This window comes from Thamnophis elegans, chromosome 1 (assembly GCF_009769535.1).
Source record: "Thamnophis elegans isolate rThaEle1 chromosome 1, rThaEle1.pri, whole genome shotgun sequence".
Taxonomy (NCBI): domain Eukaryota; kingdom Metazoa; phylum Chordata; class Lepidosauria; order Squamata; family Colubridae; genus Thamnophis; species Thamnophis elegans.
The window spans coordinates 97,313,314-97,338,161 of record NC_045541.1 but is presented as its reverse complement, the minus strand read 5'-3'; the positions used below and the strand labels follow the sequence as shown (position 1 = coordinate 97,338,161).

At 39.5% G+C, this 24,848-nt stretch overlaps 1 protein-coding gene across 1 annotated transcript in view; it reads left to right on the top strand.

The window, feature by feature from the left end:
* NELL1 (neural EGFL like 1) overlaps positions 1 to 24,848 on the top strand; it is a 532,597-nt gene that overhangs the window by 147,440 nt on the left and 360,309 nt on the right. Inside the window, exon 5 of the mRNA XM_032212957.1 lies at positions 24,539 to 24,635. Within this exon, the coding sequence (XP_032068848.1) occupies positions 24,539 to 24,635 (97 nt within the window). The remainder of the gene's footprint in view (positions 1 to 24,538; positions 24,636 to 24,848) is intronic.

Sequence of the window (24,848 nt, the reverse complement as noted above, 5' to 3'; positions counted from 1 at the left end):
CAGACAAATCTCCCAATTCCTATATCTGGGAACCATCCCCTTCTAGATTTCTGCCTTGCCAGGATTTCAGATTACTTAATTGGCCATAGGCCATCACTTTTTACAGGCAGTAGTTCAAAGCATTAATGCCAGAGATGGTATTCTACCGGTTCGTAATCAGTTCAGGCAAACTGGTATTGACAGTAGTACGAGGGCTCCAACTACCCACCCTGATGTCATCACAGACCTTCTGCGCATGTGCAGAAGGTTCTGCACCTGCCCAGACGTGCACACTCCCATTACTGAACTGGTAGTGAAGAAAATAGAATACCATTACTGATTCATACTTCTTCTGATTCACATGTTATAGAGAAACAGAGCACAGGGTCGTCAATATATTGAGGGCACCTAACCAAACTCTTGAGAACTACCCAAATGGTTTCAGTTAGATGTTAAATCAAGTGTGACTTATAGCATATCACAACATGGCTTTTATGGTGGGGAGGTCCACTTACTCTAAAATGATCCATAAGTGGAACCTTGGTAACAGATGCAGAAAGGGAAGTCATGGCATTGGTTCAAGAAGATAACACTGTTGAAGTATCAAAAATGCTTGACAGTTGTCAAGCCTCCTGTAATGGTATGGAATATGTCCTTGAGAGATAGGAAGGGGAACATCAGACTAGACAATGGTCAAATAATAGGCACCTTAACCTGCAGAAACAATAGAAGTATGGCAAAATCCTCAGAAAGGACTCTCTAGTTTTTTGAACTGTAAAGTCAAGGGAGAAGGATAGAGTGGACTTTCAGATTCTGTTACTATAACCTTACAGTAAAGAGTGTTAGTAGTCATGGTTGCTGATGCTTTCTGGATTACCACTAAGAGTAGATTACCTCTAAGGCTGATAGCCAACTATGATCAAGAAGGCTAGATTCTTATAGGAGATAATATGATGTACTTTAGTGCTCCTTTTATTAGCAGATACCTTACGATTGAAGGTATCTTTTATGTCCTTGATCCTATGTTTTCCTATGAATGAAATGTCCATCTGTTCCTATTCTGCAATATTTTGCAGACATTCCCTCAGACAATTCCATCATAGCTTCATAAAGTGAATTATCACTCAGAAAGGGATGCTTAAATCTGTTGCCAACTTTTTCCTGAAATGTTATTTTAGATTCTAAGTAGGTTTAATCTTTCTGTAGCTGGATTTTAAAAAATAAAAGTGGTTTGCAGGGGAAAGAGTTTGCAGAGGAGAATTTGCAAGCATGGGGGAGACTAAATATTGTTTTCCTTCCATCAATTCCTACCTGTAAGTGTGTTAACCGAACCTTGCAAATGATTAGTAGTGTCTTGGTGAATGATTTAGGCTCATTATAACATATAGTATTCATTTTTATCTGACAAAAACTGTTATGCTTTGTCAGATAATTAACCCTTTTGGAAGCATTGAAACATGTTTCCCTGGAGCAATGTCTGAGTATAAAATCACAATCACATATGCACCAAGGACAGTTGAGTCTCATTGTAATCTCTCTCTCCCACCCCCCCTCCTCTCTCTCCCTCCCTCCTCTCTCCAGCCTTTTCAAGGTCTAAATTTAAGTCCCCAGTTGTTATCTTCTGTTTCAAATAACGTCTCACAGTGGACATTTCCAATCTGACATCTATCAAAAAACATCAAAAACCTTCTGAATAGCTCTTTCAACTTAATGGAAGATGTGCAGTGTTTGTCTAGTGAAAAAGGAAAGACTGCATTTATCTTCACCACACTGCTAGATTTGAAGATAAACAAGGGCTCACACAACCTGCAATTCAATATACCAGGACCTCTTTGCTAATTTGTTGTATATACTAATTAAACAAAAGATATGGTTAATCAAATGTCACGTTTCAGGGAGTGGCTTGATTATTTTGGGGGATCTCAGTTTCTTTAGGAAGTGTTACTCAGTATGTTAAATACAGTAAGCTGTTATCTAGTTTATCTTTATTATTTATTCACCTATCTTCATTTATCTTTATCTTTATTATTTATATTATTAATGCAGCTTTAATTTATCTACTTGAATTAACAAAGAATTTCTCATTGGTTTAATTTAGATTCATGACCATATAAGAGAAGAATAACTCTGTATAACTTATTACTAAGGATAACATTCGTCCAACATATGTTGACCATCAAAGTTTGAGATAATTTGGATTATTTCTTTTTGCAATGAAACAGATTTATCCTAGAATTTTAATATTTTTAAGTAAATGTCAAAGATGTTTGAAATATTTGCCTAATGTTGAAGGTGTTTACAGAAATGGGACAACATGTCCTTGTTTACATTGAGGCAAGTCTCTTATTTTCCAATAGAAGAGAATATATGTACGGTCTGCTGCAAACATTCAACTCAGAAGCATCAAGGACTCTACTTATCTTCTCTTTGTTATAAACTCCAGAAGGCATTTAAGTAGAAGTTTGTAGGTAGAAGAAATGAGTGTTTTGAATATTTTTCATCCCCCAACAAGACAGAGATTGTAGCTGATAAACCAGAGAAATAAATGATATGATGAGCTGATATTTTGTAGATGGTAGATGTAGATGGTAGATGATATGAGGACTGCTATTTTTCTGAAATAAATGTTCTAGGAATCAAGAGATTACAAGGATATGGTGGCTCAGTGGCTAAGACGCTGAGCTTGGCAATCAGAAAAGTCAGCAGTTGGGAGGTGTCGAATCCCTTGTGCCATGTAACGGAGTTAGCTCCCATATTTGTCCAAGCTTCTGCCAAACTAGAAGTTCGAAAGCATGTAAAATGCAAGTAGGAAAAAATACCTTGCTGAGAAGGTAACAGTGTTCCATGCGCCTTGGCGTTTAGTTGTGCCATGTGACCACGGAGACTTTGACTTGCCTTGGACAACACTGCAGATCAATCTTTGATTCTTTGGAGTTTTCATTACTGCTTTTAACTTGACCTTTACTATTCTGTAACCCCTATTAGTCATTCACATAGATAAAAGCAATATGCATAACATTGGGAGTCTTGGGGAGGATATGGGAGGTGAGCTAAATAGAAAAAAGTGGATTACATGCACACAAGTAATATTTCTTTATTTCATTGGCGTCTAGCCTTTATATCTTTTATATGATGAGCCATGGTGGCACAGTGGTTAGAGTGCAGTACTGCAGACTATTCTGCTAACTGCCAATTGCCAGCAATTTGGCAGTTTCAAATTTCACCAGGCTCAAGGTTGACCTCAGACTTCTATCCTCCCGAGGTGGGTAAATGAAGCCCCGATTGTCCGGGGACAATATGCTGACTCTGTAAACCGCTTAGAGAGGGCTGTAAAGCACTATAAAGCAGTATAAAAGTCCTATTGCTATTTCTATTAGTATGATACATGTTTGTTTGGTTTTTGGGGAATTTTTGAAATACTGCAGCTTATGAAGGTGTATAACTAATTTGTAAAAGTTGCTATAATATAAACCACACTTTTTAAACTTTGATTTTTTTTCTTCTGTTCCATTATATCTATTCTCAGAGAATACCTGTCCATGCAGGTTTCTTGGGAAGATTTCTTTAAAAGTGGTTTGCCATGTTTCCTTCCTCGGGCTGAAAGAAAGTAACAGGTCCAAGGACATCCAGATGGTGTTGTGCCTATGGTGGAACTAAACACACACAGTTTCTCAACTGTTTCTTGATCTACTACACCAAACTGGCTCTCTATCTTTTAACTAGGGACAAACATAATGTCAGCCCTCGGGCTGCCATTCAGGGGGGAGCCCGTCCATCGCCACGCCTGCTTGGCCATGCTTACACACCACCAATGCTGCCACATTGATGTTGACTCTCTGATGTTGGCAGAGCCTGTAGCTGCATGTGGCTCTGTAAAGCTTCCCTCACCGCTCTGCAGAGTAACTCTTCTCCTTGGGTGCAACTGCCTCTTCAGAAGTAACTCTTCTACTCGGGTGCAACTGTCTACTCTGACGTAACTCTTCTACTCAGGTGCAACTGCCTACTCTGACGTAACTCTTCTACTTGGGTGCAACGCCTACTCTGACATAACTCTTCTGCTTGGATGCGGCTAACCAGGAAGAAGGCTATGATGACACTGAGTGGGGGTGTGGCTGAGGGTGTGGGTCATGGTGATTGGTGATGGTGGTTGGGTGTCATCTGGGTGGAGTTGTGGGTGGAGCTGGTGGGGTACTTAGTGTATGTATGTATGTATGTATGTATGTATGTATGTATGTAGTATTTGTGCTGATAAAATAAATAAAGGGAGACTAGTATAGATCTATTTCAAGCTATTTAGCTCTCATCAGCTAGCCATACCCTTACTGGGATTAGAACCTGTGCTGTATTACATCTTAGGCAGATGTGTTAACCACTAAGCCACAAGGTCCTTCTCCATTATCAGCTGAGCCAGGGAGATAGGTATGTATTAAGTGTTAAAACCCCTGGTATGCCCAAATATGGGAGGAAGCCCACTGCTTCCACTCTCTGTCCATCGGCTCGTCACAAGAGACCATCCCATATTTGGGCATACCGGGGTTGTAACACTTAATACATACCTATCTCCCTGGCTCAGCTGATAACGGAGAAGGACCTTGTGGCTTAGTGGTTAACACGTCTGCCTAAGATGTAATACAGCACGGGTTCTAATCCCAGTAAGGGTATGGCTAGCTGATGAGAGCTAAATAACTTGAAATAGATCTATATTGTCTCCCTTTATTTATTTATCAGCACAAATACAACACAAATGTAACAAAGGCAACAGTAAAAATATTGGGTTTCTGTCTGGATGGTCTCATGTGGAAGCAGTGGGCTTCCTCCTATATTTGGGCATACCAGGGGTTGTAACACTTAATACATACATACATACATACATACACACACACACACACACACACACACACACACACACACACACACACACGTAGGTCTCTAGTTATTCGGGTTTCTCCCGCGTAAAAATGGAGATGTCTTGGCGACGTTTCGACGAAGTCTCATTCATCATCTTCAGGCTTGGTGCTTCCAGGAGCAATGTGAGATCTCGGCTGTTTCTTCCTTTTAACTTCCAGTGGAGGTTTGAACTGATTGGGTGGAGATGTGTTCTGATTGGTTAGGGGTTTGTGCATGTAAGGATAGGAGGGGTTTAAAGAGGCTAATTGTGCATTTGCAGTCTGGCTTCTGGTCCTTGGTCGTGCCTCCTCATCAGTGTGGGTTTTTGTCTGCTTTCTTTGTGGATGTTTGGTGGTGATATCCTGTGTGGCTCTTGTGAGTGTGGGCCTGGTGTCATATATATATATGACTGCTGGTGTTAACTTGGTTAGAACTGATTTGGATTTGCTTACCTTTGTATCATTGTCATTTAGTGCTGTTTATCACATAATATTAGATAGAGAAAGTTTTTCACCAAACAAAGTGACTCTTTGTTTGCATTCAATGCCAGAACATGACACATAAAGTTACAATACCAGCAGGATAAAAAGGATAAGTGGTAGCTATAAAAAGAACAAGAAAAACACTAGATATATTATAGTGATTAAAATAAACTAAATGTGACAGAAAAGAGAAAAAGTCTAATTAGGAAACAAACACAAAAGAAAAAACCATTTAATATTCTTTGGTATTGATATAAAATTAAGTCAGTCCAACTTTATCATTAAATCTAACCACACAGAAGCATATTACTTCATCTTCTCATTTTTGGCACACAGATTTTTCAAAAATGGATCATAGATTCATATCCTAATTCCATTCCTGATCCAGATGATAACTTTCTTTCCATTTATATAAAATTATTCCTCTTTGTCAAGGCTTTACAGTGGCAAAATTGTTCATGGGGATACAAATCCTATGTTGGATATTTCTCATTAGGAATATAGTTTAACATTGCATGAATAATTCTTTCTAAAATTTTATTGATATATGTAATAATTTGAAACCAAAATGAGATCATAAGAGCTAAGAAGATTTCAAATTTCTTACAATGCCAGCATGCAAAATTAAGGTCCAATCTTTTTTTAAACAGTCTTTGGGGAATACAATAAAAATGCTGAATAAATTTCATGTTTAAATCATTGAATTATATCATAATTCCTAGATATTCCAATTTTCCATTCCATATTTCAGATATATGTATACATTAATCTTATGTTTATTTTTAATTCCTTGTAAAATTAGATTCTTGTTGAAGTACCTATTCTCTTAAGGGTTCTACAATTTCACTATTCTAGAGGCTATTAGAGCCAGTGATATATTGTATATTACCAAGCAAATATTGTGCGTAAGTCAGATTCAAAAAGCAGTTTCTTAAAGTATTTAACACAATCACCAGTAATCAACTGATTCATGTATATATCTATTATTTGATCAGGTGCTCCAATAAAACATCTTCATTGTTATTTTCAAATTGAGTTATTTTACAACCTCGATTTCTCAAGCAATTGAGGATCAAAAATACCATTTTTTTTTGAGTATTTTATTAATACTTATAGGCCGCCCTTTTCCCTGAGGGGACTCAGGGCGGCTTACATAAAATGAGGGGAAGGGATATACAAACAATAGCACATACAATACATAAAGTAAAATAATAAGCAACATTCATTCATCATTCGGGTGGGGGCAATTATCTTTGTCCCCAGGCCTGACGGGCTAGCCAGGTATTGAGGGCTGCGCGGAAGGCCTGGACGGTGGTGAGGGTACGAATCTCCACGGGGAGATCGTTCCAAAGGGTCGGAGCTGCTACTGAGAAGGCTCTCTTCCGCGTAGTCGCCAGTCGGCACTGACTGGCGGATGGAACTCGGAGGAGGCCTAATCTATGTGATCTGATTGGTCGCAGGGAGGTAATTGGCAGAGGCGGTCTCTCAAGTACGCAGACCCACTACCATGAAGGGCTTTATGAGTGACAAGTAGCACCTTGAAGCGCACCCGGAGATCAACAGGTAGCCAGCGCACTCGCGGAGGATAGGTGTTATGTGGGTGAACCGAGGTGCACCCACAATCACTCGTGCGGCTGCGTTCTGGACTAGCTGAAGTCACCGGATGCTCTTCAAGGGCAGCCCCATGTAGAGCACATTGCAGTATTCCAGCCTAGAGGTCACAAGGGCCCGAGTGACTGTTGTGAGAGCCTCCCGGTTCAGGTAGGGTCGCAACTGGCGCACCAGGCGAACCTGGGCAAATGCCCCCTGGTCACAGCCGTCAAATGATGGTCGAAAGTCAGCTGTGGGTCCAGGAGGACTCCCAAGTTGCGAACCCTCTCTGAGGGGTATAGAATTTGACCCCCCAGCCTGAGCGATGGAACACTGGTCGAATTATTGGGAGGAAAACACAACAGCCACTCGGTCTTCTCCGGGTTGAGTACAAGCTTGTTAGCCCTCATCCAGTCCATAACGGCCTCAAGACCCTGGCTCATCACGTCCACCGCTTCATTGAGTTGGCACGGGGCAGACAGATACAACTGGGTATCGTCCGCATATTGATGGTATCTTATTCCGTGCCTTCGAATGATCTCACCCAGCGGTTTCATGTAGATGTTGAATAGTAGGGGGATAAGACCGAACCCTGCGGCACCCCATATGTTAGGGGCCTAGGGGTCGATCTCTGCCCCCCCACTAACACCGACTGCGACCTGTCCAAGAGGTAGGAGGAGAACCACCGTAACACAGTGCCTCCCACTCCCACCTCCCGCAGTCGTCGCAGAAGGATACCATGGTCGATGGTATCGAAAGCCGCCGAGAGGTCGAGGAGAACCAGGATGGAGGGATGGCCTCCATCTCTGGCTCTCCAAAGATCATCGGTCAAACTCACCAACTCACCTATTAATGATAAAACATGCCTAGAAGCTTTTAGGTTGAAAACAAGGCTCCCAATTTAATATACTTGGGCCTTAAAACTTGCCAGGAATTCAGAGCATTCTCCAGATAAGCCCAAAGAGTAGTCAAAAACTCTCGTTCCAAAAGAAATAAATGTTAAAATTAAAACCCAATGATATATTTGGAAATCTGGTAGATTAAAGCTGCTATCATCATAAGCTAACCCCATTTTGGCCAAGGATATCTGAAGGGCTTTAGCTTGCCATAAAATTTTTCTCATTAAGCTATCTGTATAAAATATCTAACAAAGATTAACATTAAAATCCTTCTTAAAATATACATTAATGTCGATGTCATATTAATTTTAATAACATTAATCTTGCCCCAGAGGCTTAATTGAAGTTTTAACCGTGTTATGTTTCTGAAATTACATTTATGCATTTATATATTTAATTCAATATATTGTGATATATTTCAAGAAAGATGCAATGCAAACTTTTATAGGGCCTGTAGAAATTGTAAATCCTAAAATCTTTCAGGAATCTATGGACATAATTTGATCATATAATTGGTGAAAAACAGTCCATTCTTAGCCTGAATCCAAAATATAAAATTTTTATGCTGTTTTCAGAAAGAGACAATCAGATATGTTTAGAATATCTATCCGGCCCCTAGAATGATACACAGAGTTACTTCCAGGGGTGGGTTTCAACTGGTTCGCAGCGGTCCCTGTGAACCGGTTGGTCGGCGAACCGGAAGTAAGTAACTTCCAGGAACGGCAAAGGGCCCACCCGTGCGCCCGCGCTCCTTACCCATTTTTGACGAGTTCTGCGCTTCCACGCATGCGCAGGACACATACAGCGCCTGCACGATCCTCCAGGAGCAGCTGGAGCATCGCACAGACGCTAGTACGCATGTGTGCACCGCACGCGTGCACGCATGTGCACGCGCACACCGCATGCGTGCGTGAGGACGCCACCCCCCGTTCCAACCAAACTGGTTGGAACAGGGCGAGAACCCCCCCCCTGGTTACTTCTGAGTAGTTTCTTTCTTGTTATTTATCTATAGACAGAATCTTGCCAGACTAAAGCCACTATCTGCATAATTATAGATTACTGTGAACTGCCAAGGAGGGGCCCTCTTAATCATATTCCTGCCTACAGGACATTATAAACTCATCTGCCTCTTTGCCCTCTGGATAGTAGTCCCTCCCTCCTGGGATTTTATTCAACTACAGACTATATTTAGTCTATATTCAACTACAATGTATGAAGAGGGCATGGAACGTGATAGACTTGATGGGCTGTATCTAATGGCAAATGCACATTTGTGTCTTACTCTACAGCACAGATGAGCATAGAACAGGATGGGGGAATTGAAGATCAATTCCGCAAATGAATTCAGCTAATAGATAATCTTGAACATAGAGATCAATTTCTTAATTCTAATGATTGAAACATTGTTCCATATACATTGATTCATTTTTATTTCTTGTGCTTCCAATGTCTCCTTTGTATGAAAATATGGAAATTATTAAATAATCAGACTTTGCCTTTTGTATAGTATGTTCACAAATCATGTTCTTGATTTAATTTAAATTATTTTGCATGACAATTGCTGGATGTTTAATGATTAATTCATCTTCTGCATTTGTTCTGTTACCTAATGTTTCAGAGGTACTTCTCTTGACATTTAGCATCCTCACTATCAGATCCCTGAAAAGCCTTATGCAATGTCACAGTCTTTGAGTAAAATCAGTATGAATTATTGCATGGAATGATTTGATAAGGAGACCATGTCCTGTTTAATCTGTATAGCCTTTGTTTTCTAGACTGTAGGGACATGTTGTTTTCTTTAAACACGTTGTAGGACATCATTGTTTTGAGCTTTGGTATGCATGTTGGAGCCTGCAGTGGTTGTTTTTAAATGTTTCTGGTATAAACAACTGAACAACCCAACTGAACAAACTGGGTAGCTTGTGTTTTAACACATGTTTTGCAAATTAGCTGGGAGCTATGGGGTATCAACAATTCTTCCTAATTATAGATTGTTCTTGTGCTTGTATCTGAATCTATGCTCAGAATGTCAAAATGTAAGTAGAGAATCATGTGCAGCACTATGAAAGAGTGAAGGGAGCAGACATTTCCCCTGCTTCTGATATCCAGAGCTTTGATACTATTTGGAGAAAAGGGTTAAAACAGCGTCACCCTCTCCTTATTTGAAAAATTGTTTAATAAATAGGGAACTGAAAGAAGATTGTGTATGGGGGATCAAGAAAGGAGTTATATCAGGAGGAAAGCCAATGGCAAAGCCGCTCAGGAGTGGTCTTCAGACAGCAAGAGAAAAAATGCCAGTTTTTGGAGCTGAGTGACAGAGCTGAGAGATGGGGGAGAAGAGAACCCGAATAGATTCTTGAAAACACAGGAGAGGCTGGAAACCCACAACCAAGTCAGCTGCAGCAGCCCAGGTTCGGAAACCTGCTCCAAGAACAGAGGAATGCGAGTCCTGGGAATGGGGATGGGGTAGAGAAAAGTGCATTTGCAAGTTTAGAAAGGAGTGAAAAGGGTTTTCACATGCAAAATAGGATGAAGTTACAAGAACAGAAAATCTGGAGGAAAGAGAAATATTTAGAAAAGTATGAGAAAGACCTAGGATAAGGAAAAACCACAGTATGACTCATATAAGTAGCAATAGCAATAGCAGTTAGACTTATATACCGCTTCATAGGGCTTTCAGCCCTCTCTAAGAGGTTTACAGAGTCAACATATTGCCCCCAACAACAATCCGGGTCCTCATTTTACCCACCTCGGAAGGATGGAAGGATGAGTCAACCCTGAGCCGGTGAGATTTGAACAGCCGAACTGCAGAACTGCAGTCAGCTGAAGTAGCCTGCAGTGCTGCATTTTACCACTGCACCACCTCGGCTCTTACAGTATAAGATAATAGAAATAGAATATACTGATAGAAATTTGTACATTAAATAGAAATAGTTAAATAGAAAATAGATAGAAAACAAGATAGGAGCTCATTTGTGTACAATAAAGTAGTGCTGTGTGAAAAAGCAATCTGAGTGTTCATGTTCTCTATCATAATTAAGAAACCCCCTAACAAATGGTAACAATGGTGGGATATGTCACAGTAACCAAACATAGAGATAATCAGTTTATATGTGAAAGAGAAAAGGTGATTCTGCTTCTGAGGTAAAAGACTGAAGAGAGGTTAGAGGTGAGCCGAGGTGGTGCAGTGGTTAGAGTGCAGCACTGCAGGCTACTTCAGCTGACTGCTAGCTGCAGTTCGGTGTTCAAATTTCACCGGCTCAAGGTTGACTCAGCCTTTCATCCTTCTAGAGTGGGTAAAATGAGGACCCAGATTGTTGGGGCAATATGCTGACTCTGTAACCTGCTTAGGGAGGCTGCAAAAGCATTATGAAGTGGTATATAAGTCTAAGTCTGAAACCGCTTTGGTTGCATTGATCGATGATCTCTGGAGAGCCAGGGATGGAGGGCATGCCTCCATCCTAGTACTCCTCGACCTCTCTGCGGCTTTCGATACCATCGACCATGGTATCCTTCTGCGACGACTGCGGGAGGTGGGGGTGGGAGGCACTGTCTTACGGTGGTTCTCCTCTTACCTCTCGGACAGGTCGCAGTCGGTGTTGGTCGGAGGGCAGAGATCGACCCCCTAGGCCCCTAACGTATGGGGTGCCACAGGGTTCGGTCCTGTCCCCCTCCTCTTTAATATCTACATGAAACCGCTGGGTGAGATCATTCGACGGCACGGGATAAAATACCACCAGTATGCGGACGATACACAGCTGTATCTGTCCGCCCCGTGCCAACTCAATGAAGCGATGGACGTGATGTGCCAGGGCCTCGAGGCTGTTAGGGACTGGATGGGGGTTAACAAGCTTGTACTCAATCCAGATAAGACCGAGTGGCTGCTGTGCTTCCCTCCTACTAATTGGCCAAGTGTTCCACCTCTCAGGCTGGGGGGTCAAACAGTACGCCCCTCAGACAGGGTCCGCAACTTGGGAGTCCTCCTGGACCCACAGCTGACTTTTGAACACCATTTGTCAGCTGTGACCAGGGGGGCATTTGCCCAGGTTTGCCTGGTGCACCAGTTGTGTCCCTACCTGAACCGGGAGGCTCTCACAACAGTCACTCGTGCCCTTGTGACCTCTAGACTGGATTATTGCAACGTGCTCTACATGGGGCTGCCCTTGAAGAGTATTCGGCGACTTCAGCTTGTCCAGAATGCAGCCGCGCGAGTGATCATGGGTGCACCTCGGTTCACCCACGTAAACCTATCCTCCGCGAGCTGCACTGGCTGCCTGTTGATCTCCGGGTACGCTTCAAGGTGCTAGTCGTCACCTACAAAGCCCTTCATGGTATTGGATCTGGGTACTTGAGAGACCGCCTACTGCCAATTACCTCCACTAGACCAATTAGATCCCACAGACTAGGCCTCCTCCGAATTCCATCAGCCGGCCAGTGTCGACTGGCGACTACCCGGAGGAGAGCTTCTCTGTGGCTGCTCCGACCCTCTGGAATGAACTCCCGTGGAGATTCGTACCCTCGCCACCCTCCAGGCCTTCCGCATAGACCTTAAAATCTGGCTTTTCCGACAGGCCTGGGGCTAAAGACTCGTTGCCCCACTTCGAATGGTATGATTGTTGTGTTTTTAACTATGTATGGTTTTTATGTTTTTGTAACTCTGTTTGTATTTCCCCTCCCTTTCTGAGTTGTGAGCCGCCCTGAGTCCTTTAGGGAAAAGGGCGGCATACAAATAAATTAAACCTAACCTAACCTAACCTAAGTGCTATTGATATTGCTAAAGCATTAGAGGCAAATACGAGTATCCTGGCCTGTGATTCATATCCACATACAACAGTTTACATAAGGTGGCTTGAAATGGAGGGAGAACTGTAGTCTGTGAATAGAGAGAGGGAGGGGGGGAGAGAGGGCCCCATCTAAACCCTGATAGGTATTATGAGGGAGAGGCTGACATAGGAAGGAGAGGGGAAAAAAGATAGCCAAAAGAGAGGAAGAAGAGCAAAGTAAGGATCTCAGAAAAGAGGAGGAATACCATTGGTAGAGAAAAACTAAGCAAAAGGATCACATTTAGAGAAAGAATGGAAAGGGAGATCTGAAAAGTGGACTTCAATGAGTTTTCAGTTAATTCTTGACTTACGTAATGGAACCTACCCATTGTGGTTGTAAGTTGGTTGCCAAATGGGTTGGTCATAGGCAGTGGTGAGATTCAAAAAATTTTTTACTGTCAGTTCTGTGGGCATGGCTTGGGGGTGGTTATCGGTTCTTTGAATTACTCAAAATTTCTCCAGAACTGGTCAGAACCTGTGAATACCACCTCTGGTCATAGGTACATCAAAAACATTTTTGCGACAGTAACTGCTATGGTCATTAAGCAAACAAATAGTTTGCTATAAGTGTGGTTTTGCTGAAAACCAGAAGCATGTCAAGCGGCCAGAAAATCAGGAAATTCAGACTATTCAAATGAGTATAAAGATTATTGCAAGCTTAAGCTCTCCACAAGAATCTTGCCAACTGACCATTAAGGGAAATACGTAGGAGATAAGAGAAGCATTCACGGTAGACTGGACTTAGATCTCTTGCAAAGAAGTGACTCATGACTTATGAAGTGTTTGACCTCCCCCTCCCCTCGGGCTCAGCCTGGTCATCACCTACAAAGTGCTTATTTTCAGAAAAACTGTTACATGGCCATGTGACCCTATGCATGACCATTAATGTGGCTATGCTGAGTGCCTGAAGTTCAGTCATGTGACTGTGAGGAGGGAGGGGAAATCTGGGAACTTCAAGTCGAGGTTGTAAGTTAGTAAGTAGCCGCAAAGTGCATCTGCCATAGCTTTGAACAGTTGCTAAATGATCAGTTGTGTTGAGACTACCTGTATAGTGCTTCTTAAATGAAAACAGCGACATAGTGGAGAAACAACAGTCTCTCCAAATCCAGTTTCGGGAATGGCAAGGGATGGACCCTATGAAATACGCATTCTAAAACTCACAGAGGATGAGAGTATAGAATCTTTTTTGCCATGTTTGACAGAATTGTTGCAAATGGGTAACAAGTTTAGCATCATGCCTAATTTGAAAAGCACTTACACTTTAGAGTAGTTTACCAGCATAGGAAGCAATAGACCACAAAAGGGTAAAATAAGTTATTTAGTATAAACGTGAAGTAACACAATATGCATATCCACAAAGGATTCACGGATATCCTTACAATTCTCCAACAGTTGTACAAGAATTGGGAGCTTGCCTGGCTAATCTAGAAAGAAAATGGTTTAAATGTCATGAATGATCAGTTAAAGAATAGGTGAGGCCAGTGGTAGTATTCAGCCAATTCGGACCGATTTAAGCAAACTGGTTATGGCGTCCTGTGGGTGGGCACTTGCCCACCTGCCTGCATCTATGTCATTATTTAGTCATGTTTCCTAAGCCATGCACATGCATGCAAGCCATGCACACGAGCAAAGCACATGCATGAAAGGCATGTGTGCTCACAAACCGAGCATGCATACACGTGCGCTCACAGTTTCAGTGCGTGGTGTACCAATCAGTGGTAAAATTATGTGGAACCCACCTCTGCTTTCGGCTGTTTTAACTCTCCTTCCCAGGTAACACCAAAATGTCAGATCCCAGGAGAAAAAGAGATGCCTGCTAACTCCAGGTAGTGAATTTAATTTTCCACAAACATATTTGGTGCTTTATCCAGTACCTGAAGAGCAGAAGTCACAGAAAGTGGAAGCACTTAAACAACCTTCGCTGGCATCAAAAATATTAGCAGCTGAAAGGGAGATCATCATGAAACTCCAGAACTGGAGTATACTCTTGGAAATAGGAAAAAGAAAATATTCTGCAAAATGCCAGTGGAAAATGATTTCCATATTATTCATGCAGTTACTAGGGGTTTAGCTTTAGAGCAGTTGTCCTCAACTTTTTATTGCCACGGACCGGTCAACGTTTGATAATTTTACCGCAGCCCGCTGAGGGGGGGACGACATTGATTGTTTATATTTTAGATTGTTTTGATTTAATAATTTAAATTTGATTGTATTTAAACATGCCTTCAAAATAAAATACAGTTATACCAAAAAATGAATATAAAGTGATTTAACATTATAACTGACTAGAATGCTAAATCAATGAGAACTCTGAGCTTGTTTCTTTGCAACGAGACGGTTCATCTGGGGGTAATAGGAGACAATGACACCCGAAGTGTGTGCTTATGTCCAGTTTATTCCGTTGTTTGTTTTGGTTGCTGTCACTGCAGAAAACCCTGCTTCACACAGATAGGATGTCGGAAATGGCTATAGGGACTTAAGGGCTGTGATGGCAATCTCAGGGTATTCCGCCATGACTTTTCTTTTTCCCAAGGAAACTTTCTAATGACGTCTGTTTCATACTCATTTTTGCTAATTTGTGGGTTAAATTTGAGCAAACACAATATACACGTATACCAAGCACTGTTAAACATGAAAAAGTACCGGTGAACAGAGAGAAGAGCACCTGATATCACGATATTTTGCGCATGTGCGGTATTGGTGCGGCTTTAGGTGACGTCTCTCAGCTCCCGGTTAACCTCTCGTCCATGGAAAGTCGAACAAACCCAAGAGAAATACACCACAGTAAATAAAATGGAAATAATTTAATGTTTCTTGGGCGGCCGGGTACCATTTGATCCACGGACCAGTACCAGTCAATGGCCCGGGGGTTGGGGACCACTGCTTTAGAGGGAAGCATATACTCAAAAGTGAGGATACCACAATCTGAGTTAAGCCTAAAAAAGGAAGCCACTGTGCATGATATAGAATGATTAACAATTTCTCATGTTGCGATCTATTTGAATTACAAAAGCAATACAGCCTGAGTGTTAATTCATCACACTATAGACTTCTCTTTCCATTTTTTAATGTGACCGTAGGATTTGTTAAGTACTGTTTCCCCATCAAGTCTTAGTAGGACACATTTCTTTGACAGCACTAGATGTCTACAGAATAATAAATGCAAACAAACCACTATGGCTCTTTGAATCATTTGTAAGGATTGCTTGCTTTTTCAGATGCTTCTCTTAAGGGAATATATGGGTCAAATTGAATATTACTTTGAAAAGGGTAATTAGACTGATTTTTCAAAGCAAAAAGGTCATGTAGGCAGGAGCTGGCAAATTATTTTTATCCCTAGAGTCTTCTGGATTTTTTTTGTTCCCAGCTGATTAACAAATTCAACTAGGAAATGAGAATAAAATACATAGAACTAACTATAATTTCCTGAATAATCAATTTTGTCCTTGTGGAGGACATGAACATTTGGCCTCCTTTGTTTATTTGGCTCCTGTTACACATATTAATCCTGGAGGAACTAGAAAATTTTTAGTGTTATCCATCTTTACCAGCCAACTATTGCTCTTATTCCTCACAAAAATGTGCCCTTCTCCATCAAGAGTTGGGCCATTCCTATGCTAAGAAGTAAATCCTAATGGCTAGTTTAAAATAAGTGGCTACGTCCAAATCAAATACACTATTCTGTGACTTGCAGCAATCTTTAAATTGAGTCTGATTTTTGTTGTTAGACATTTTCTGTCTATCACATAAGGGAGGGATATTATAAACATACAACTAGTATACGTGTGTGCGCGCACATGTATGCATGTATATGTATAATGTGTGTGTATCTATTTATGTATATATGTATACAATATACACCAGGGGTGGGTTGCTGCTGGTTTTACTACCAGTTCACAACTCGCGCATGCGCTTGCTTTGCTCATGTGCATTTGTGCACTGTTCAATGTAAATTGTTCTGCGCACATGCGCAAAACAATTTACAGTGAAATGTGCACATGTAGTCACTAAAATCCAAAATTGCGGTGGCCTTATAGAGACAAAGGAACCGGTTCAGGAGCATGGCAGGCCTGGGTCACTGACGGTTCTGCGATCCAGGTCTGACTTCCACTATCGTTTCAGCCGGTAGCACCCACCTCTGATATACACACACACACACTGTCTCTGTCTGTCTTTCTGTCTGTCTGTCTGTCTCTTTGTATACACAAACATACACAAAACAAACATGCACAGACACAGTCACAGAGTTAAATAGCTTTACTCCAAAAATGTGTTTTTAAGATCTTAAAAGGTTGCGATATTGATCCTTGCAAATTTTAAGGTAGTTTCTTCTAGTTTAGGATAGCCATTGAGTACACTCAAACTTCAGCCATCACTTATAGCAATAGCAATAGCAGTTAGACTTATATACCGCTTCATAGGGCTTTCAGCCCTCTCTAAGCGGTTTACAGAGTCAGCATATTGCCCCCACAGTCTGGGTCCTCATTTCACCCACCTCGGAAGGATGGAAGGCTGAGTCAACCTTGAGCCGGTGAGATTAGAACTGCTGAACTGCAGATAACAGTCAGCTGAAGTGGTCTGCAGTACTGCACCCTAACCACTGTGCCACCTCGGCTCTTGTGAAACCAGCAGCAAGGGTAGGTCTCCTATTTTGATCTTGGTAAATTATTGGAGTAATTTTTCAAAAGTACAGATTCCCCTAGGGATTTTTGTACTCCCCCCCCAAAAAAAGCTCAGGCTGGAAATCATTGGGAGAAAAATGCCTAGCATTAGTATTTAAACATTCTAGCAACAGCATCTTCCGGCACCGCAAAAACTAATTTTTTAATCATATTATTTTTTTGTATTACAGCCCACTGTCAGAATTACGGAATATGGTTTTGTGAGAGGATTATTATTATAAAAACACAATATTAAAATTTCTTTCTCTTCCCCCTCTCTCCTACCAGCTGCTGCTGTTGTTGCAGTGAGTTAGTAGCTAACATATGTACAAGGATTAGAAACCCTGCGTGTGGTTTAATCTGTAGAAAGGATTAATCTCTTGCTTTGAACTATCCTCTGGAATTGTTTTGTTCTTAAGAGCTCTTACAGTGTAAGAGACATTCATGCCGGTTTGCTTATGAACTCTGCTCACAGCTGCTTAACTGAAGAACCGTAAGTTTGGTAACAACTTACAAAATTTCCATTGCAAGCCTCCCTTGTAAGATCTTTTGTAAGCCTCTTTGAAAATATAGTCATGTTAGCATCTTTCTTTCTCTGGAATAATATTCTTTCTTTGATTAAGAGTTGATACTGTAGGTCCTGTGCCCTTATTAGAAGGGTATTAAGAAAAATCAGGCAGTGCTTGACTTATAACAGTTCACTTAGTGATGTTCAAAGTTACAACAGCAGTGAATAAAAAGTGACTTATGACCGCTTTTCACAGTCACGACCTTTTGTAGAATCCCGATGATCATGTGATCAAAATTCAGATGCTTGACACACTGGTTCACAGTACGACCGTTGCTTTGTTCCCAAGGTCATGTGATTCCATTTTGCGACCTTCAGAAGACAGATTCACTTAACAACTAGGTTACTAACTTATCAATTGCAATGATTTCACTTAACAACTGTGGCAAGAAAGGTTGTAAAATGGGGCAAACCTCACTTAACAATTGTCTTAATATAAATTTTGGATTTCAATTGTTGTTGTAAGTTGAAGACTAAAATACTTCCTTCAAAAGCGGGAGCGTTTAACTAAGTAGCCTGTTAGCTGATTAGGAACCTTATAGTAATTAAAGAAGAGGGCATATGTAGAAAACTACTATTAACCAATTAGTTTATCTTCAGAAACTTAGAAGAATAATTCAAGAAAAATAAAAAAACCAACATTATCTGTAAATACTGTTTAAAAGAAAACAAACATGAAGCAACACACTTCTCTTGGAATATACATAGGTAAATAGCAATTACAACAGTAATAAGTCCATTCCAGAATAGAATAGATAGAATAGAATAGAATAGATAGAATAGAATAGAATAGAATAGAATAATAGAATAGAATTTTATTGGCCAAGTGTGATTGGAAACACAAGGAATTTGTCTTTGGTGCCTATGCTCTGAGTGTATATAAAAATATTCATCAAGAATCATAACATTACAACACAGTGATAGTCATGGGATACTAATAAGCAATCAAATCATTCTAGGAAACAATAAAGCAATATAAGTTGTAAGATACAAACACATGGATATAGCCTAAGTGGGAAGAGGTAAGTACCAGTAAAGATGAGAAGAATAATAGTAATACAGTCTTAGTAGTTAATTTGACAGTGTTGTGGGAATTAGTTGTTTAGCAGAGTGATTGCATTTGGGAAAAAAAACTATCCTTGTGTCTTGCTGTTCTAGTGTGCAGAGCCCTATAATGTTGTTTTGAGAGTAGAAGTTGAAACATTTATGTTCAGGATGTGAGGGATCCATAGATATTTTCATAGCCCTCTTTTTGACTGGTGCAGTATACGGGTCCTTAATGCAAGGCAGGTTGATAGCAATTGTTTTTTTCTAAATTATAAGTTCTAATTGTTTTTTTCCAGATGAATACATGCAGCAACATCAAGATTAATATACCTACATAATATATACCATATATACATACATACATACATGTTATAAAATGTACTACCTGATTTCAGAGATAAAATAATCTATGTGATAATCAGTTAATAGTGATTAATGAACCACATTAGTATGAAAACAAAATCAAGTTATAATTGATTACAGAGCAATCCATTATGATCAAAATGACTGCTTTGCCACACCAAAGGCCTAAATAATTATATTTACATCTCGAAGTGGGAAAACACATAGAGCAATATGGTGTAGTGTAACTTTCATAAGCACAACAAAGATAAATATTTCAGATTGGCATTGCAAGTGCTAGCGACATATTGGATAGGAACCTGACCCCATTTGTACATTTCTAATTGCATGAGAATATTATTGAAGATCTTCAGATACAAAAATATGTTGAGCCAGCACAAAGAGCAGGTAAGTTATATTGGAAGAGAACCAGATGTGGGTTGCTAATATTTTTTACTACCAGTTCAGGCATGCTTTGCATGTGCGTATGTGCGCAATGCTTCTGTGCATGTGCAGAAGCATCCAGGCATGTGAGCGGAGCCTCCTGCCACCGCTACTACTGGTTCGGGCAGTCTGGGCTGAACCGGCAGCAACCTACTTCTGGAGATAACATTTCATAATGGCCAGTAGTATGCCAGTAGTTTCTTATGGCCATGACCTGATCTTTCATTGGGAGGCACAGAAGTCTCAAAACTGAATGGATAGATAAATTTTGCTAAAATTGGATCTGGAAGTTGTCTGCCCAGATATGTGTGCTAAGGAAAGTGCAGAGAGATACTAGGAGAAGCCAAGGTTCTCTAGTTTTTAAAAGCACCTTGGCTGCTTCCACAAGCAATCTAGATTGCCAATTTTCTTTCTAAAATAATTACTGGAATTCTGTACCTTCCTGCAGATTGCTTCAGCAAGCAACAGATTGCAATGTATAAAATCCCTTTCCAGCAAGCTTCAGAGTTGTGGAAATATGTAGCCCTGTTTGAGAACAAATGTGCCAATATCCTATTTTACCCAAAGGGAATGAGTTTTGGATAATTCTCCCTTGACACTTTTCATTATGTTCTGAAATGTTCTCCAAAAGAGCGTCAAATTCTCTGGTAAGGTGAGAGTTCCCAAGAGATCTACGTGGATAGAACAATAATATTGGGCCCATTTGTTTCTTTCTTTCATGTCAGTACATGGGAACTTTGGTCAGCAGAGGACACCAGTTGGATAACAGCTCATCATCTATAATAAAACTTCTTTGACATATTCATTATTAAACACTAATATATTTAGAGCTGTCATTATTTTGACATTTGTCATTTTTGTTACATTTTTTAAAATACTTTTCTTGCTACACATTTTCACTTTTGGTTAACAGTCTGCCTTTCTACTTCTTGAAAAACAACTCTGTATTAATTGGCTTCTTCGTTCAGTTCTGATTAAGAGTGACCAGGGACACAATTAAAGACTCATGTTAGTACAAATAGAGGAAAATATATAACGGACTAATACTTTTCTAAGAATGTTGATAACATCAGTTATAAATAATATAGCTTACTTCAAATCAGATTCAAATCACAATTGGCATAGAAGCTGGTGTGAAGCAAAGAATGATATGACCTACATCAGGAATGGGTCAGTCTTCCAGAGGCAGAGCGGCAATTCATTCTCCTGACCAGCTGGAGATACAGGTGAAAGAGTGATGATATCCCAAAAGGCCTAATGATGGGTTCCCCCCAATCCATTTTTGCTGGTTTGTAAGGTTTAAGTGTGAAAATGTGAGCAAGGTGCCTGTGGGAGACAAACTTTTCCCAATTTCCATTTTTCATACCTTAAAATTCCCCAAACTAAATTACACCATCAGCATTCAGTTGCAAAGAGCTTAACATTTTCTGTCACACTGTTGGGCTACTTGGGAGAAGAGATTAAAGGGTGAAAATAGGAACAGTTCATTTATTTCTTAAATGTATTACACATCTTTCATTGAGGAACCAAAGGCAATGTACATGATGCCTTTCTCCTCCTGTGATTTCCCACAACAATGACAAATCTTTTGAAGTAGTCTGAGGTCAGAATAATGACTGGACCAAAGTCACAGAGTGAGCTTTCATGCCTGGTGATGAACTGGGTCCTGGGTCTTCCTATTCATAATTCAATACTTCAACGATTACATCACATTTGCTCTCTTATATTGCCTTCCCAAACTTCACTTTCAGTTTTTACCCTCATTTGGGCCAGAATAATGAAACAAGACTGATACTAAAATCTGTACTGCTGGTAAGTCACCCAGTTTGTCACTGATCTTGATTGAACTTCAGCCCCATTAAAACTAAGTGTGCGTTGTGTTTTGTTTTAAGTCTCTGTCTTGTATTTTTAAATCTTTTTAAATATTTTTAAACTGCTTTGTGTGAGCCACCCGGAGTCCTTCGGGATTGGGCGGCATACAAATCTATTAAAATTACAAATTACATTGAATTTCAATGATAGGCTCTTAGGATGTAGCTCTTGGCTTGCCCATTCCTAATCCATTTGCTTCTAAACATGTAATACCATGTAATACCATGTAAAATGTAAATGTTTCATCCTTTCCCTTATTAGGAGAAGGTGTCTTATATCAGTTTATTATTTGTATGTGTATTGACACTTATGCACTGGGGACAAATTCCTTATGTGTCCAATCACACTTGGCCAATAAAAAGTTGTTCTGTTCTGTTCTGTTCTGTGCTTATTCCTAGAAGCCTTCCAACTCCTCCTTTTCAAGATATTATTAAGTTTTGTTTCTTTGGTTCTTGTTTATTGTGTGAAATGAACATGAGATGTTAAGGATTGGCATTTAGTTCTTTGTACCCCAAACAGCTAAATCACAGCTAACTTTTGGAATGTTCACTGAATTGAGTATGAAATTACAGAGATTGCAGTAGTCATTCACAAAAATCTGGAAGGAATGAGAGAGCTTTAACTGCTTATTAACTGCTTTATTTTTTTTATTAGTAACCCCAACATGTTAATCTAACACAACCAGTGGTGGGCTGCTGCATGGTTGCACGGATTTGGGTGAACCATTAGCTGTAATCTCTGGTTGGGTCTACCCACCCACCCTTGTGCTAAGATATCCATTTATAACTAACTTTCTAACTCATTCCCTCTGCCCTCGCTGCTCAGCTGAGTATCGCGCTGCCCCTGCTTTACTCACCGGAGCTGCCTGAGTTGATTACCTGCTTCTTTGAAACTCCATTTCACTCCCAAAGGGGCGTATGCGAATGAAGCTAGCATGCTGGCTCACAACCAGCAAACTGCTTGTGAACGTAAGTGCATCCCACCCCTGAATACAACCTAATACAGTTATCAAAATACTTCATAGAAATTATGAAATCTCATGTGTTTCTGTCACATCTTAACCATCCCTTATATGAGAACATCCCCCCCCCCAAAGGCCCTTCGTAATTAACCCAAATGACTGACTGACTGAAGGAGAAAGTAGATATTTTAGAAAGAAGATTGAGTGATATATGGAAAAAAAATCTTGAGTTGCTTGCTAAGCTACATTTATGAATGGGATTTTCTGAAAGACTGACAGCAAAAGAAGTTACACCTGTTTTCCATAAATCGTTTGTTAAATTCTCCCAATGTTACTTGCAAGTAACATTCTGTCTCATTTGTATTCCTTATGTCATAGTATTGAACTGTAACATAATACATGTTGATTTGTGTGTTTCTATATTGGAAAATTCATATTTCTTATGTCAGTGAAGACAGATCTAATGGAGTGCTTCTAGAGTTGTATTTGGTCAGAAAAATAAAATGCAATACTCTTTGTAAGTTGCAATGCAGACAGCGGTGCATTCTTTTGTTAAACCCTTGAGGAAAATGTGTTAGTTTTATAGAGAAGGTGCAGTTTTTCATGGAATATTGATCGTTACTTTGGGAAGACTAGACACATTCTAGAGAAAATACTAAAGTCATAAATAAATAATGCAAAACATTTGGAGTAAGAAGCCAACAAGAAAACTGTAAGGCTGATACGCTATTTGATAAGTATGTTGAAGTATCTATATGGACTCTTAAACCATTTTTGTATGTGAGAAATTAATTGTGCTCTCCTTGTTGAAGAAGTGATGCACTTTAATATTGATTAGAGATAATAATACTTTTGATGATTTAAAAAATATAGACTTTTACTACTCTAAGAGGTAAATTAGTTCAAGAGGAAAGATGTTATTATTATCAAGCAAATGAGGGGTACCTCTTCTGTGCACCGTTAATGATTACAACTTTGAATGTAGATTTTTGCCTCAGTATTATAAGGTATCAGGTTTGATTGTAATTACGATGCAGATAAGCACTCATGTTCATAATTATGTGAATAACACTTTTGACTTCATTTAGTATTTCTAAGCCATAGGCTTTAAGTGATAATATTCTGTTGCTTTCCTCCCTCTTAATTAAAAGATTTTAATCATCTATACAAATATTAGTACTTTGTTAATTAGTCCAAAACAGTTCAGAAAACGATACTGTGCATTTTATTTAACTGAGCATTACCTTTTTTTTTGCTAAATGTTCATTAAAACACAAGTATTTTGGTTCCTTTAAAAAGCTACATTTCAGAATGAGTTGTCACCCATACCATGTTTTTTGCAAAAATTATAAAAGATGAAATGAATAAATGGAATTCTCAAACTATACTTTTGTTTGATCCTTTGCTCCAGTAATTAGGATTAGGATGTCAAGGCAAACTATGATTTATACAACTGTATCTTTCTTTTTAATGATTAAAAGAATCTATACTGAACAGATGGAAAATAAACCATTGTATTTTCAACCTTTAAGAAACTCTTTTTTGTTATCTTTGACCATTGCTTCTTCAGCCATCCATTTCAGGAATTGTACTTTAATATAAAAATGGGAAATCTTTTTTGGATTAGGGACTATACTGATTATTCAAAAGAGAAAGTTGATTACTGCTCTTATGAGCTAATTTTATTTTAAGTACAGTATATCTATGTACTATTGAATTAAAATCTGTTACATGAGCTATGGCCCTATCCCAATTATCTTTGAAATCTTATATTTCATCTGATTCTGGAAAATGGATATTCTTTTGTCTTTAATTGTTCAGTTGCAGACTTAAACAGAGCTTATGATAGTTTGATTTGCCCTTAGGTTGCATTTTGTTTATAATTTCTATTAATGTTTTTTTTATATTCATTTTTTAAAAGGTTTTTTTTTTAAAAAAAAATAAAAGCTGTTACTTTTTTCTAACAACACCATTGCTTTACAGGATTTATGAACGGGTGATAGATCGTCCAGAAACAAATCTGACTCCAGGAAGCAATTTGTGGCTAGGGCAACGCAACAGAAAACATGGTTTTTTTAAGGTAAGGATGCAAAACGTAGCCACAGCAATAAAGTAAAACTTGAAATACTTATTGCTATTTCAAAATAATAGTTATTTTTCTGTTTGAATGTGTATTGTGTTACAAAAGATAGAGTGTTTATAGAACTTCAGTGATTTGTACTGATTGTATGCAATATTTCTTTTGGACAGTATTTTTATTACAACATGCACTGAATATCCTATATTAACATTC